The 12,899-nt window shown below is 35.8% G+C and overlaps 1 protein-coding gene across 5 annotated transcripts in view; it reads left to right on the top strand.

Annotated features, from left to right (window-relative positions):
• Positions 1–12,899, top strand: part of DIDO1 (death inducer-obliterator 1) — a 90,242-nt gene that overhangs the window by 38,108 nt on the left and 39,235 nt on the right. For all 5 annotated transcript variants that reach the window (XM_050918655.1, XM_050918654.1, XM_050918656.1 and 2 more), the window contains 2 exons: positions 6,275–6,481; positions 7,281–7,506. In XM_050918655.1, the coding sequence (XP_050774612.1) occupies positions 6,275–6,481; positions 7,281–7,506 (433 nt within the window). The remainder of the gene's footprint in view (positions 1–6,274; positions 6,482–7,280; positions 7,507–12,899) is intronic.

The following is a 12,899-nucleotide window of genomic DNA, read 5'->3' as shown; positions in this document are numbered from 1 at the left end:
ATAATTATTACAGGAGCTTTGTTTATATTAGCTAGTCTGTGTACCATTCTAAATGCAAGCAAAAAGCCTCTTAACTTGAATTTAAACTAGTTTAAACCTTTTGATGCCATAGTAATTAACCTTTCTGCTGCTGGTGCTATTTTAGTATTCGCAAGCACAAGCATCCTCCTTGACTGTCATCTGTACTTTTTCTCTTTAGCAAGTTTATAAAAAAAAAAAAAATCTTACATACTTGCTGATAGCACACTGCAATAATTTATTTTATGGGTTTGTGTGCATTTTAATGGTTGGACAAGAATACCATTTCCTATAAATGTTGGCTAACATCAGAGCTGTTATATTGAAGCCCATCATTAGCACAATGCTTGTAGACTTTGGAGTGAAATTTTTTAATCATGGACATTTTCAGCAAAATACTTGTAAATTAAAAAAAAAAACTCTTTCAAATATATTCTAACAACTTTAAAATTAGTTATCATCAATATATGTATGCAGATTTAACATAAAACACTAAAAAGTTTTTAATATGTCATTTCCCATATGTTGATATTTAATTTTGTTTTGGGGATAAAAATTGACAAAGTGACAGGTCCAACCAAATTTCAGCTGTAATCAATTTTTGCCTTTATACAATTTTAGACGGTATTATTGTCATTTATAGTGTCTGACCATGCATTTATTCCAGACAAATAATAACAGACAAGATGGAATTGTTTAATGGGCCCAAGTTACCACATTCCAGGGCACCAGGAAGTTCTTCCATGATAATTGTTGCCTTCTCTGATCTCCTCGTCTAGTCTTTCAGTCTCTTTTCCAGTGTTTCTCCTGTTTGGGCCCATATTCACTTTGGTCCCTTATACATTTCTGTTATAGATTACTAAATCTTTATCCAGCTTACTTTTTAACACACAAACCCTTTGGGTTTTAGGTAGGGCTGTCAATTAGTTGGAGTTAGCGCCTGTGATTAACTGAAAGCAAAATCAATGTGTTAATGTTTTTTAACATGTTAATTGTAAACCTGTGGGTGGGTTGGGAGGCATCGGTGGCACGGGGGCTGAAGCTTCAGTCCACGGCGTCCTAGAGGAAAGGGGGGAGGTGCCGAAACCTAGCGCCCCAAGCCCTGACCCTATATTTGAAAATATAGAAACCCAAAAAATATTTAAATAAATGATATTCTGATGATGTTTAACCTGAGATTAAAACTGCAATAATTGCTATTTTTTTAATCTCAAGATTAATCGCAATTAATTTTTTTAATTGCTTGACCTCCCTAGTTTTAGGTAACCCATACATTGTGCATGCACAGGCTTCAGTTACCCAACTTCTGCATTTTTTCCTGCTGGTTTTTCAGTTACAATGTCGTGGTGGTTTTTTGTCACCCTGACCTGTGTCTTACCAGAAAAAGGGCTTCTTGTTGTCTATTTTCAGCCCCAAACTTCCTGTGCGACATGTTATTGCTGACAGAACCAAATTAACATCACTTTAAACAGATTAGCAAATCTGCGTAAAAGAAGAATTGGCAAAACCACAAGTATGGCAACAGGACCTTGGCCTCAGTGTTACCTCGTTTGTACTCATTCGCTATCCTTAATTACAAATCATTAAAAATATAGCTATCACAGCTCATTATCTTACCATTAACAATTCTTCATTTTATATTTCAGTGTTATAAATCAGTATATATGTATGTTATCCTGTGCTGTCCTTTTAATCTATTGGAAAAGTTGGGAGGAATTATGGAAAACATCATGATTCTTTAATATTGACATTTCGTATCTTCTATAAACTTGTTTTTTTTTTTATTCAGAGCCCAGTTTGGTTTGTGATCCATGGCAAAGAAAATTCAGTAGAATTTTTCCTGCGAATACATTTTGAGGGGTGCCTCAGTTTTAGGACAGTGATATTTAATTGCTTTTAATGGTACCCCAACGTTTTGTAAAATTTAGAAATAGTTTCACAGATAATTTTAGTGTAAATAATGAACATAAGAACGGCCATACTGAGTCAGACCAAAAGTACATCTAGCCCAGTGTCCTGTCTTCTGACTGTGGCCAATGCCAGGTGCCCAAGAGGGAATGAACAAGTAATCATCAAGTGATCCATTCCCCATCACTCATTCCCAGCTTCTGGCAAACAAAGGTTAATGGGTGAAATCTTGGCTCTGTTGAAGTAAATGGGAGTTTTGCCATTTACTTCAGTGGGGCCAGGATTTCACCCACCTGCTAACTTTTATATACTATTAAATTCTGGTTCTGCACTTTTCCCAAACACTCTTTTAGTTAGTCTTTATTCTAAAGGATGAGTATGCAAAAGTGACACCTTCTTACTCAACAGACCTGATCCTCATGTGCATTCAGTGTCAGATGTGTTAATTTTTGTGTCAAAATAAACCCTGTGTAATAAGTTGCACAGGCTTCAGTGTGGGCATGATTTGAAAACAGTGGGGTTGTACTAAAAGTCTAATTTGTCATGCAAAGCTTTTAGTACTGTTGATGATGAGTGAAGAGGAACAACTCCAAATTGCCTTAAGCGAAGGTAGCGTTTATAAAACAAGCATTGAGGGAAGGGGATTTAATTGTACACTGAACACACTTGATACAGAAATAATTGTAGGAATTAACTTGGAGCCTCACAATCACTTATTATCACTCCTCAGAGTAGAATCCTACTTTAAGGTTGAATTTTCAGGAACACTGAAAAGATGTCAACAAGATAGTCATTACCACTTAAGAAGAGTAACATTATGTCAGTAGCATTTTTCATGCATTGTATTTTGAGCTGTATTCTTCAGATTGTTTATTTTAAATAATTCAAATTCTTGTAACAAACATTGCAGCTAATTAATACTTTAATCAAAATGCCATGGCATTCAGGAAAGCTTGGTGCTTACATTCTGGTCCTATATCATTGAAAAAATGGATTTTTCACCACTGACTTCAGTGGTGCAGGATTGGGCCTTTAATAGTTATTAGTGACACACTACAACTGGATTGTTAGATATTTAAAATGTAAGATGCCTCCTAGGGAGCAATTGTGTATTAATTCTTGTAATATTTTTCTCTTGCTATATGTGGATATAATCAGATGTGAACATGGGTGTTTGTAGAGAATCATCCTGAAGAACAAGGCTGAGGGGAGAGATGATTGCTTTCTATAAATATATCAGAGGAATAAATACCAAGGAGGGAGAGGAATTATTTAAGCTCAGTACCAGTGTGGACACAAGAACAAATGGATATAAACTGGCTATCAGGAAGTTTAGACTTGAAATTAGACGAAGGTTTCCAACCATCAGAGGAATGAAGTTCTGGTACAGCCTTTCAAGGGGAGTAGTGGGGGCAAAAGACATATCTGGCTTCAAGACTAAGCTTGATAAGTAGATAGAGGGGATGGTATAATGGGATATCCTAATTTTGTCAATTAAATTGTCTGACTACTAGCGGGTAAATATGCCCAATGGCTTGTTATTGGATGTTAGATGGGATGGGATCTGAGTTACTACAGAGAATTCTTTCCTGGGTGCTGGCTGGTGAGTCTTGCCCACATGCTCAGGGTTTAGCTGATGGCCATATTTGGGGACGGGAAGGAATTTTCCTTCAGGGCGGATTGGCAGAAGCCCTGGGGGGTTTTCACCTTCCTCTGCAGCGTGGGGCATGGGTCACTTGCTGGAAGATTCTCTGCACCTTCAAATCTTTAAACCATAATTTGAGAACTTCAGTGGCTCAGACACAGGTTTGATACAGGAGTGGGTGGGTGAGATTCTGTGGCCTGCTTTGTGCAGGAGGTCAGACTGGATGATCATAATGGTCCCTTCTGACCTTAAAGTCTATGATTCTATGAATATTTATTTCTACAAAATAAATTTAATAGTATTTGGATTTTAGATAAGCACTACTTTGTGTCTCAGTAAATCTTAATTGAAAAATTAATTGAAATTGGTCTGTGTAGCACCACTGTCATGTGGATTGAAAATTGGCTAAAATACTGTAAACAAATATTAATTATAAACTACAATATATTGAGTTGGGGAGAGCTGTCTAATGGAGTATTGCAGTATTGGGTATTAGGCCTGTTCTTATTTAACATCTTCACTAATGATCAGGAAGCTGGAGCAACCAGCGAGGACTGAGATATAAAAGGAAGGGCTTTAGAGAGATGAGGAACTAGGACAGAAAATGACAAAATATGACTCAATTGGAGAACATACAAGTTAATGCAAGAGTTTGTAACATGATAGGGCAGTGAAAAAGGCCAGTGCAATTTTGGATTGCATGTGCAGAGCTAATAGTTTCTCTCTTTCTTTCTCTCCCTCTTTCACTTTGTTGTCAGCGTGTGTAGAATCTTACATTATTGTGTGGGTGGTCACCACATTACCCGAAACATTTTGACAAACTGAGGAGAGGCAAGAAGAAACCAATAGAAATTAATAGTACCCCTCTACCTAGATATAACACTGTCTTCGGGAGCCGCGTTATAGGTGAAACCGCATTATATCGAACTTGCTTTAATCCGCCGGAGTGCGCAGCTTCCCCCTCCTGTCCCCCCGAGCACTGCTTTACCACATTACATCCAAATTTGTGTTATATCGGGTCGCGTTATATCAGGGTAGAGGTGTATAGCTCAGGGTAGATGCACTGGTGTTTCCCCTCTGGCCCAGCAAGGGCACCCATCTCAGGCGTCCAGCTCCCTACCTGTTATCTCTCTCTCGAGTGGTGACATGTGTCCCACTCTCTTCTGACTCCAGTGTATTTCCAGGTGCACAGTCCCCTGACTATACTGTGATATCCCAGCAAAAAACTCTGCCTAAGCAGGCCTGCTTACTTTTCTTCAGAGACTAATAACCAAATAATAACCACAGTTATAAGGCAACACACAGCACTTCCTGTGCATACCTATTTTATTCTTAAGGTTAAAGGCACACAGAGGAAACCTTAAAAACAACAAATGAACCTATGGAGCTTACCTCAGAGATCTCCCCAGCCCATATGTGGTCTCTGGCAGGAATAATCCGTCAAAACCCCACTCAAGGGATTTCCTTATGGTTTCAGATTCACAGCTTCAGCTCAGAACATGCACACAGTCTTATGGGACTTCAGTAGGCCCAGTCCTTTGGGGCCCTCTGTGGACCAAGGTCCTGTCTGTTTGCTGGATCAAGAAGAAGGCCCTGAGCCTATTTAAACCCAGTCTGTTTAACAGACAAAGAAAGGATTTTTGGATAGTCACTGGAGAATCCATTTTGAACTAGTGTATGCAAAACCTATTTAGGGGATGGCTTCAAAAGGACTGATAACCAGAGGAATTATATTAGCATCTCCATCCCCCTGAAGGAGTTGCATACAATTTCATAACAACACATACACAATTGCATTTTTAATATAATGGATCCCAAAGACATTAAAACTAATTTAACAAAGTTTAATGTAATTCAGTAAAGTTTATATTATTTCCATACGGTTTGTCCAGGATATTCCATTTTGTCACATCACTTCTCATCTTTAGATATGAGTGCTTTGCAAAAATAGATAATTGATGTTATTCTAATTTTACAAATGGGAAAACAAGGAAAACTTAAATTCCTTTCCTTATACCTCACAATGATCAAATATTTGTAGGCTTTTAAGGATGTTACCTGATCTATCATATTTCTGAGGCATCTGTTATTAGTATATGTTAACACTGAGGAGGAAGAGGATTTATTTACATGTAAAACACTATGGTGAAACGAAGAGAAAATTTAGACTGAGTATTGGGAAATTTCTATCCTGACAGTGGGAAGTAAGTATTAGGCTGTGATGGAGTTTCCCTAGGGAAGTGGGAGTAGTCCTGTCACTTGGGACTTTTAAACGAGACTGGATAAAACTATAGAAAAATGTGCTGCAGAAAACAATTCTGCATTATCAGGGAGACAGATTGGTTTAATGCAGTAGGTCTTTTCCATTTTAGATATCAGTAACTCCAGGAGAAATAGATGTTAAAGCCTGTGGTACTTTTCTGTTTAATAAATATAAATGAAATGGACCTTCTTATGGCTTATTTATATTTTAATGATTTTGTAAATATTTTGGTTTTGTGGTGAATTTGCAAGCATGAACTCCCTAGGCCAGCAGAGTTGGACATGAGATAGTGTCAGTAGTTCACTCTGGAATCTGATATTGATTGAAAAATTGTGTTATGCTTTTAAGATGCACTAGTTAAATTCTGTTACATAAGTCCTCATCACCAGTTATACAGTTTTTTAGTTAAAAAATGGAACTTGCTGTGCTTCAATCTTTAGGTAATGGAAGCTGCTGGTGCATCAAAATGCATTGGTCCTGGCTGTTCTAATGTGGCTCAGCCTGATTCTGTGTACTGCAGTAACGACTGCATTCTCAAACATGCTGCAGCCACCATGAAATTTCTCAGTGCAGGAAAAGAACCAAAGCCAAAAGAGAAGTTCAAATCAAAATCTGAGAGATCCACAATTCTGAAATCTCAACTGCAGGTAAGCTTATGTTCCTGAATAAAAAATAGCTTTGCAGCAGCATTTTTCCTGAAGCACCAATAGCTTGTTGCTGTTCAGTTTTCAGACAGAAATATATTTAGTTTGCAAGATTTAACATTAGAGATTCACTCTTTTGTTTGTTTTGCCATTTTCATGACCTAAAGCTACATTAAAGAATAAGATAATTCAGTTAAATCTTAATGATAAAAAAAAAAACAGGAAAAGGTTGTTAAAATACAATGTAGCCTCCTTTGCATGGGTGCTGTTAAATTATCTACACTTCAGTACAGCTTTTCTGAAATAATTTCCCCAGTACTGAATATTTTAAAGCTAGTTCATAGGTTAAAATTTTTAGTATTATCCTGGATTAAAAGTTTTTAGATTTATTTTTTAATGGGGAGACAGTCTATGCAAGGGGATTTGTGTCACATGTAAGGAAATAAGAGAACTTCTTAAAAGCCTTTTTAAATACATATTACTTAGCTCTCTGAAACCACGTTAACATGGGAAGTACAGCTGGATGTGCAGGTTTACGTATATTTGATGATAAATACAACTGTGTTCAGTTGGCTGGAGGGATCTGCTTGTGAATAGAGACTCAACACACTCTCCTGCTAGGCTAATGCATTTCTCCTAGCTTTATAGACTTTTTGTATTTTGTATTGTTACTATGTAATCTGAAATGCATTTGTAATTATTCACTATATACAAAGACATATTTTGTCACTAAATACATGCAACATGATAACTCTTTCTGTCATTACTATTAGTAGTAATTACGGTTCTACTAATTACACAGGCAGGTACTAAGCCTTTGTCCACCCAGAAGAAACCAACTCCTGAGAAAAAAGAGATTAACATGAAGAAGAGTATGGTGACAGCCCCTAAAACTGAAGCAAACACCCAGACAGTTGCTAAAGAGCCAGCATCAGAAAACAGCACGCCATCCTGGGCAAGCGATCATAATTACAATGCAGTAAAGCCAGAAAAGACTGCTGCCATTTCATCTTCACTGTTATTCAAATGTATGTATCGCTTAGGGATATTCTTGAGTAATCATTTACATTTTATTTGAATACTCATCCATTCTTGGCTCTGTAAGATTAGGAAATTTGGTATCTTTTTCTTAATATGACACACAGATTTTCTCTGCACCTGCAAAGATTCTCACACACTTGTATCAGGGAAATTTTCTAAGGTTCATTTATAATTTTGATATCAAAGTGTACGCAACTGGTTTCTGAACGTAAACTTGCTGAGTAAGTTACCAAATGTTTTCCAAAGGCAATAACCATTTCTATTCTCAGAGGAGGTGAGTATCGATATACACATCTTAAATTCAAAATACTGTAAGTTACACAAGGTGCCCCTGTTATCAACAATTCACTGTACTAACTTAAATTTTATTATCATACATCTAGCCTTGGCACTTGCTTCTCAAGTTTTGCATTTGCATTGCTAGTGCCAAGATGGGATTTTTCAACAGGGTTTGTTACAGACCTTTTATATTTTATATTTTTAACTGTCAACTATATCTAAATTCTCCGTCTTAGTCCTGCCATGAATGCAGGGGACTGGACGAGGTAACTTCTCGAGGTCCATTCCAGATCTTTGAGTCTATGATTCTATGATTCCTGATGTTTTGTTGTATTTACTTTAAATATTTTAAGGATCATCTTTTACTTAAGTGAGGAAGGGGCCTTTATTTCCTTGTTATCTCTGTATTGTTCATATTTCACACATTATCCACACACAAGGAAACATCTAAAGGGATATTAGGCAGAGATTTTGCCTTACATATTATAATTTTGCAGGTACTGAATAGCATCTATAACCTCTTGTTAGCTCATATAAAGGTAAGTAAATACTGATTTGCAATGTGAAATATATTTTGTACTTTATCAAATTTTTGATTGACTCCAGTGAAATAGTGTTATAATGTAATAGGATTTTAAGTGAAATCATATGATTTACATTTCAAAACACATGATAAATAGATGTCTACTGACTGATATTTTCTCAATTTGAAATGTAATGAATGCAAATGTTACTTTTTCTCCCAGCTTTTATTAGCCATCTTTTATCGGGGTTTAATTTTTATTTTCAGAAGTAGACCTGGTTATTAAACAGATGAATTATATATTAACTTGACAAATACACATTTAAAACAAGTGAATACTTTTTCATTTTGAAATTCATCTTGAGACCTAGATTGTTCAGGTGAAAGAACTTTTGAACATAAAGGACACACAAATATTTCCCCAGAAAAATTACTTTATTATTATACACAACTTTTTAGACTTTCTCAGGAATACTGTAGTATATTGTATTTAAATTTAAACTTCCCACTCTATTTTACTGCACTTCTTTTAGAAATGCAGCCTTAGTACATGGTATTTAAAGTGTTCTGGAGATTACTTTTTTCTCCTATTTGATGTAAATTAATAGTTTTTGATACTTTATATCCCATAATAACTACAGAGTTGCATTTTAAATTACCATTGTAGTTTTCAAAAAGCAGTTTTTTCCTGTCTAAAAAGGGGCCCGTTATGAACTCCTGTCTACACTCAGAAATCTGCTCTAATGGTAATACAAATAATTAATAATAATAATATACTACTATAATTGCATGTGGTACAACCCAGTTAATGTAGATGCCGTTACACCAGTATCAATTTGCTTGTATCAGTGCAGCTTATTTCTGTAAGGGAAAATGCTATATTGGCATAAGGTACCTTTATTGAGATATAACTGCATCCAGACTAGGGGTTACACTGATTTAACTGTTTTGACAGAATAGCACACCCCTAACTGAAAACTAAATCGGTACAAAATGTGTATGTAGATCAGGCCTTATTAATGAATACAAGACAATTCAGTGTATACCAGATGAAGAGTTCTCTAATCAGCCAATAGGGATGGAATTTTAGATTGCTCTGATTAAGGTAAGTTCTACAAATGTCTTGGATTCTGCTTGTACCATTATTAAACTACCAAATATAATTTTTTTTCTGTGGAAAAGATTCTTTCATTTTTGGTTTATAAATCTGGTAGAATAATTTGTGATTGAAGTGATCCATAGTGTCTACTAAGAAACATCAATCACAGCGTCTTTGTTTAGGGAACTTCTGCAAATTGTTAAAATGTAAAAGTAAGGTAGTGTATGCTTTATTCTGTTCAGTGTACATAGTTATATATATATTTACATTGTACTGAACTGAAATGGAAATTCTCCTAAGTAGGTGCTCTCTATCCTCAAGCTAAGGACCTGATCCTGCAAATCCTTATTCATGCGACAAACCCTTAATTACCCACATTGTCCTACAGGAGTCAAATGAGTAAATTCAGTGACTGAGGGTTGAAGGATCAGTCTTTGTTCAGACCCTAAATTAGTCTTTCCTTCAGTCAATATAGCACACGCATAAAATGCAGCTATACTGTATGCTAAATATTGTTGTAAGTGGATGTAAGATTTCAGTACCTTTTAACATGACAGTGATTTGATTGAGTGGCAGGACGGAGAGAGCAAAACCCCTTTAGTCCTCTGTTAAATGTTGACACATAATCTGGGTAGGAGTGGGATTCAGTACACTTGTATGATAAAAATGATCTCTTCCTTTGAATTTGGTTCATATACAGAAACACTTGTAACATGGTTATTTGAAGCACGCAACACACAGTTCTAAAGATTTCTCCTCCTCCCTCCAACGCCCACTACAATGGCTGCTTCAAGGTTCCCCTGGATTTTCAGATTCATAATATTTTGTGATGAGAAATTAGACCCTGCTTGCAATTTAGTAAATCCATCGAAACATAAAGGCTGAGTATTGGTTTACACTGTCTAACATCTTAACAAGCTGAATGGAAATCATTGGCTTTATTGTTTCAGCTGTACTGATTAACTAGGAAGCATCATGCACATATGATGCCACAAGAATAATAATAAATTTTATTTATTTGTGTTGAAGAAGTAGTTAGTATTTAGGCTGTACAGCTATGGGGAAGTAAATATACACATTTTTTCCCCCCAGAAATTAGGCCTGTTTATTTTAGTAGCTGATCCGCATTTACTCATAGCATCCAGTACACCACATATATAGAAAATGTATTTCAAAATTAATTTTTAATTGCTACAAGGATAAGGGTCATTGAGATTGGGGAAGGTGAAACAAGGGCTTTCAAAGATCCAGGTTTGGCGTGGAGGACAGAATCGGTAGTATTTTAATACTTTTGCCAGGACATGTTTTTTTAATGTACCCTTAGCCTTCAGTTTATATCAAGTGGTTGTTAAAGCCTTCAAGTTTCAGGGCTTGTCAAAGTAGAAGTAAAATGAAATAGCAAAATAGACAGTGTAAATGTCTATCCAGTGGATTCTCTTTCAAGCAGGAAAAACACAGCCCCAACAAAACGATTTCTAAAATAACCTGATAAAGTTATGGCCTTTTAAAAATCGTCTGCCATGTTTTATAAAAACAGTGCATTTCTAAAAAGAGTTAACTTTTTAATGCATATGTTGAGGGAGAGAGTTTAGTCTACTGATTTGATATTTAATTCATAAGGTTTTTATCAAAAATATGGGATCGCAAAGGAGGATAATATCCATTGCTTACTTGGCTCTACAAAAGAGCTATTGTCCTTATTTTTTGTCATTTTTAATATGTCATGCATTGAGTTCATAGGAATTAATAGTGGGGGCGGGGGGGTGATTTTCTTAGATAAATGGAATAAGTGAATTGTCAGTGCACTTCATAAAAAAAAATCTCCAGATGGAAGATGGAGCTCCGGATCATACGTCACTGATATATCTGGTTGTCATTCAACTTAACAGCGAATTGTAAATTATATGTATATTTTTATGTGTGATCTGCCCCTTGTTTGCCCAGTGTATTTGAAAACTTGTACAAAATAGATAATCACAGTAAAATGAAAAATGGCGGATCCTGAAATAAGAAACACATCTGAAGGATGTCTGGATCCAGATTTATATTTAATACAGAAAATCTGCATATTATGTTAAAGCTGTGGTCCTGTCAAATATTCTAGACTACTTTTAAAGTCGACCACGGGTACTGAATTGGTGGTTTTGTTTTTTCTTTTAGTCATTTGAGCCTTTTGATATCTTCATATGTCAGGTGGGCTAGGAGTGCAGTCTTGCTTGTATTGAGCAGCATTCTGAAAGGTTTATAAAGCTTTACTTTTTTTAGTTGAAGTAGTTAATATCTACAACAACAAAAATTTCAGAGAAATATTGTCAAACGGAGAATTCAAGTAGAGAATGACTCAGAACGGATCTAAAGAATGTCAGTGATGAATAGTAGTTCTCTCATTATTGGTCCTATAGTAAATAAGAGAAAGTGTGTTACTTTCTGACAAATTAGCCAACTGTTACATTTTTAATTCAGTATATAAAGTCATAACTTACCCTTCCACTGAAGGGAAAAAAATTGCTTCATTGGTATTTAACATCTTTTGTAAAGGTCACTAATTACAGAAGAGACCTCCTATGTGTATATGTGGGAAACAGAAGACTTGGGGAGATATCAAAATATTTTGGTTATAACAACGTGGGTGGTGGCTGGGCCACTTGCTGATGCCGAAGTTCATTTAGTAGCATGTCGACATGCACATATCTAAAGACTTCAATGCAGGTTCTTTGATAGTAGAAGAACATTTGGAAGAGAAAATGAATTTTTACCATTTTTACTTAAGTGGAAATCGGCTGCAAATCTTTCAGCATTTTCCAGCTGGAAGATTAATCAGAAGGAGAAGAAAACTGAAGGTAAAGGTCTGCCTGTATCCTAATTTTAAAGCTGATTATTCACTTATCAGCTGTGTCACAGCACACATAACTTATATAAAATCATAACGCCGTTTGGTAGTAAGAGGAGAACTTACAAGACCTAGTAAATATATTTTATTAGATGAACCAGTGTGTACACTAAACCTAAACTATTTTAAATTCATATGTTGGATCTTGTGATATAAGTCACTGAGTTAAGTTTTCGATCACAAAGCCAATAAACTATTTATTGACTTAGCTGCAACTTAGCTATTACTAGTAATTTAGTATGAATTCTTAGCCATTAATTGCAATATTCTGTTTGATAGTAGTATTTCTTATAAATTATTAATGAATTGGACTTTAAAGCAGAAATAGTTCATTGAAAGGGGCTCTGTCAGGCTAAAATTTGCCATACATCTCTCCTCCCATCCTACAACAGTCGATTAGGGGACTGACAATTTTATGGTGCCTCCTTCTGGGAAGCAAGGGGGCAACATTTGTGAAACTCTGCCCTTGATTACGTTAGCCTCCATTTTTCTTTGCCTCTTCTATGGCGTCGGTTAATCATTGCCTCTGTCTAGATCTGAGCCTTATCCACAGGCTGAGTAGTGCTTACTTACACAAGTTGTCATCAAA

The sequence above is a fragment of the Gopherus flavomarginatus genome, chromosome 11 (genome assembly GCF_025201925.1).
Source record: "Gopherus flavomarginatus isolate rGopFla2 chromosome 11, rGopFla2.mat.asm, whole genome shotgun sequence".
Taxonomy (NCBI): domain Eukaryota; kingdom Metazoa; phylum Chordata; order Testudines; family Testudinidae; genus Gopherus; species Gopherus flavomarginatus.
Note: the sequence above shows the minus strand (reverse complement) of the source record. Positions and strands in the feature narration are given on the sequence as shown.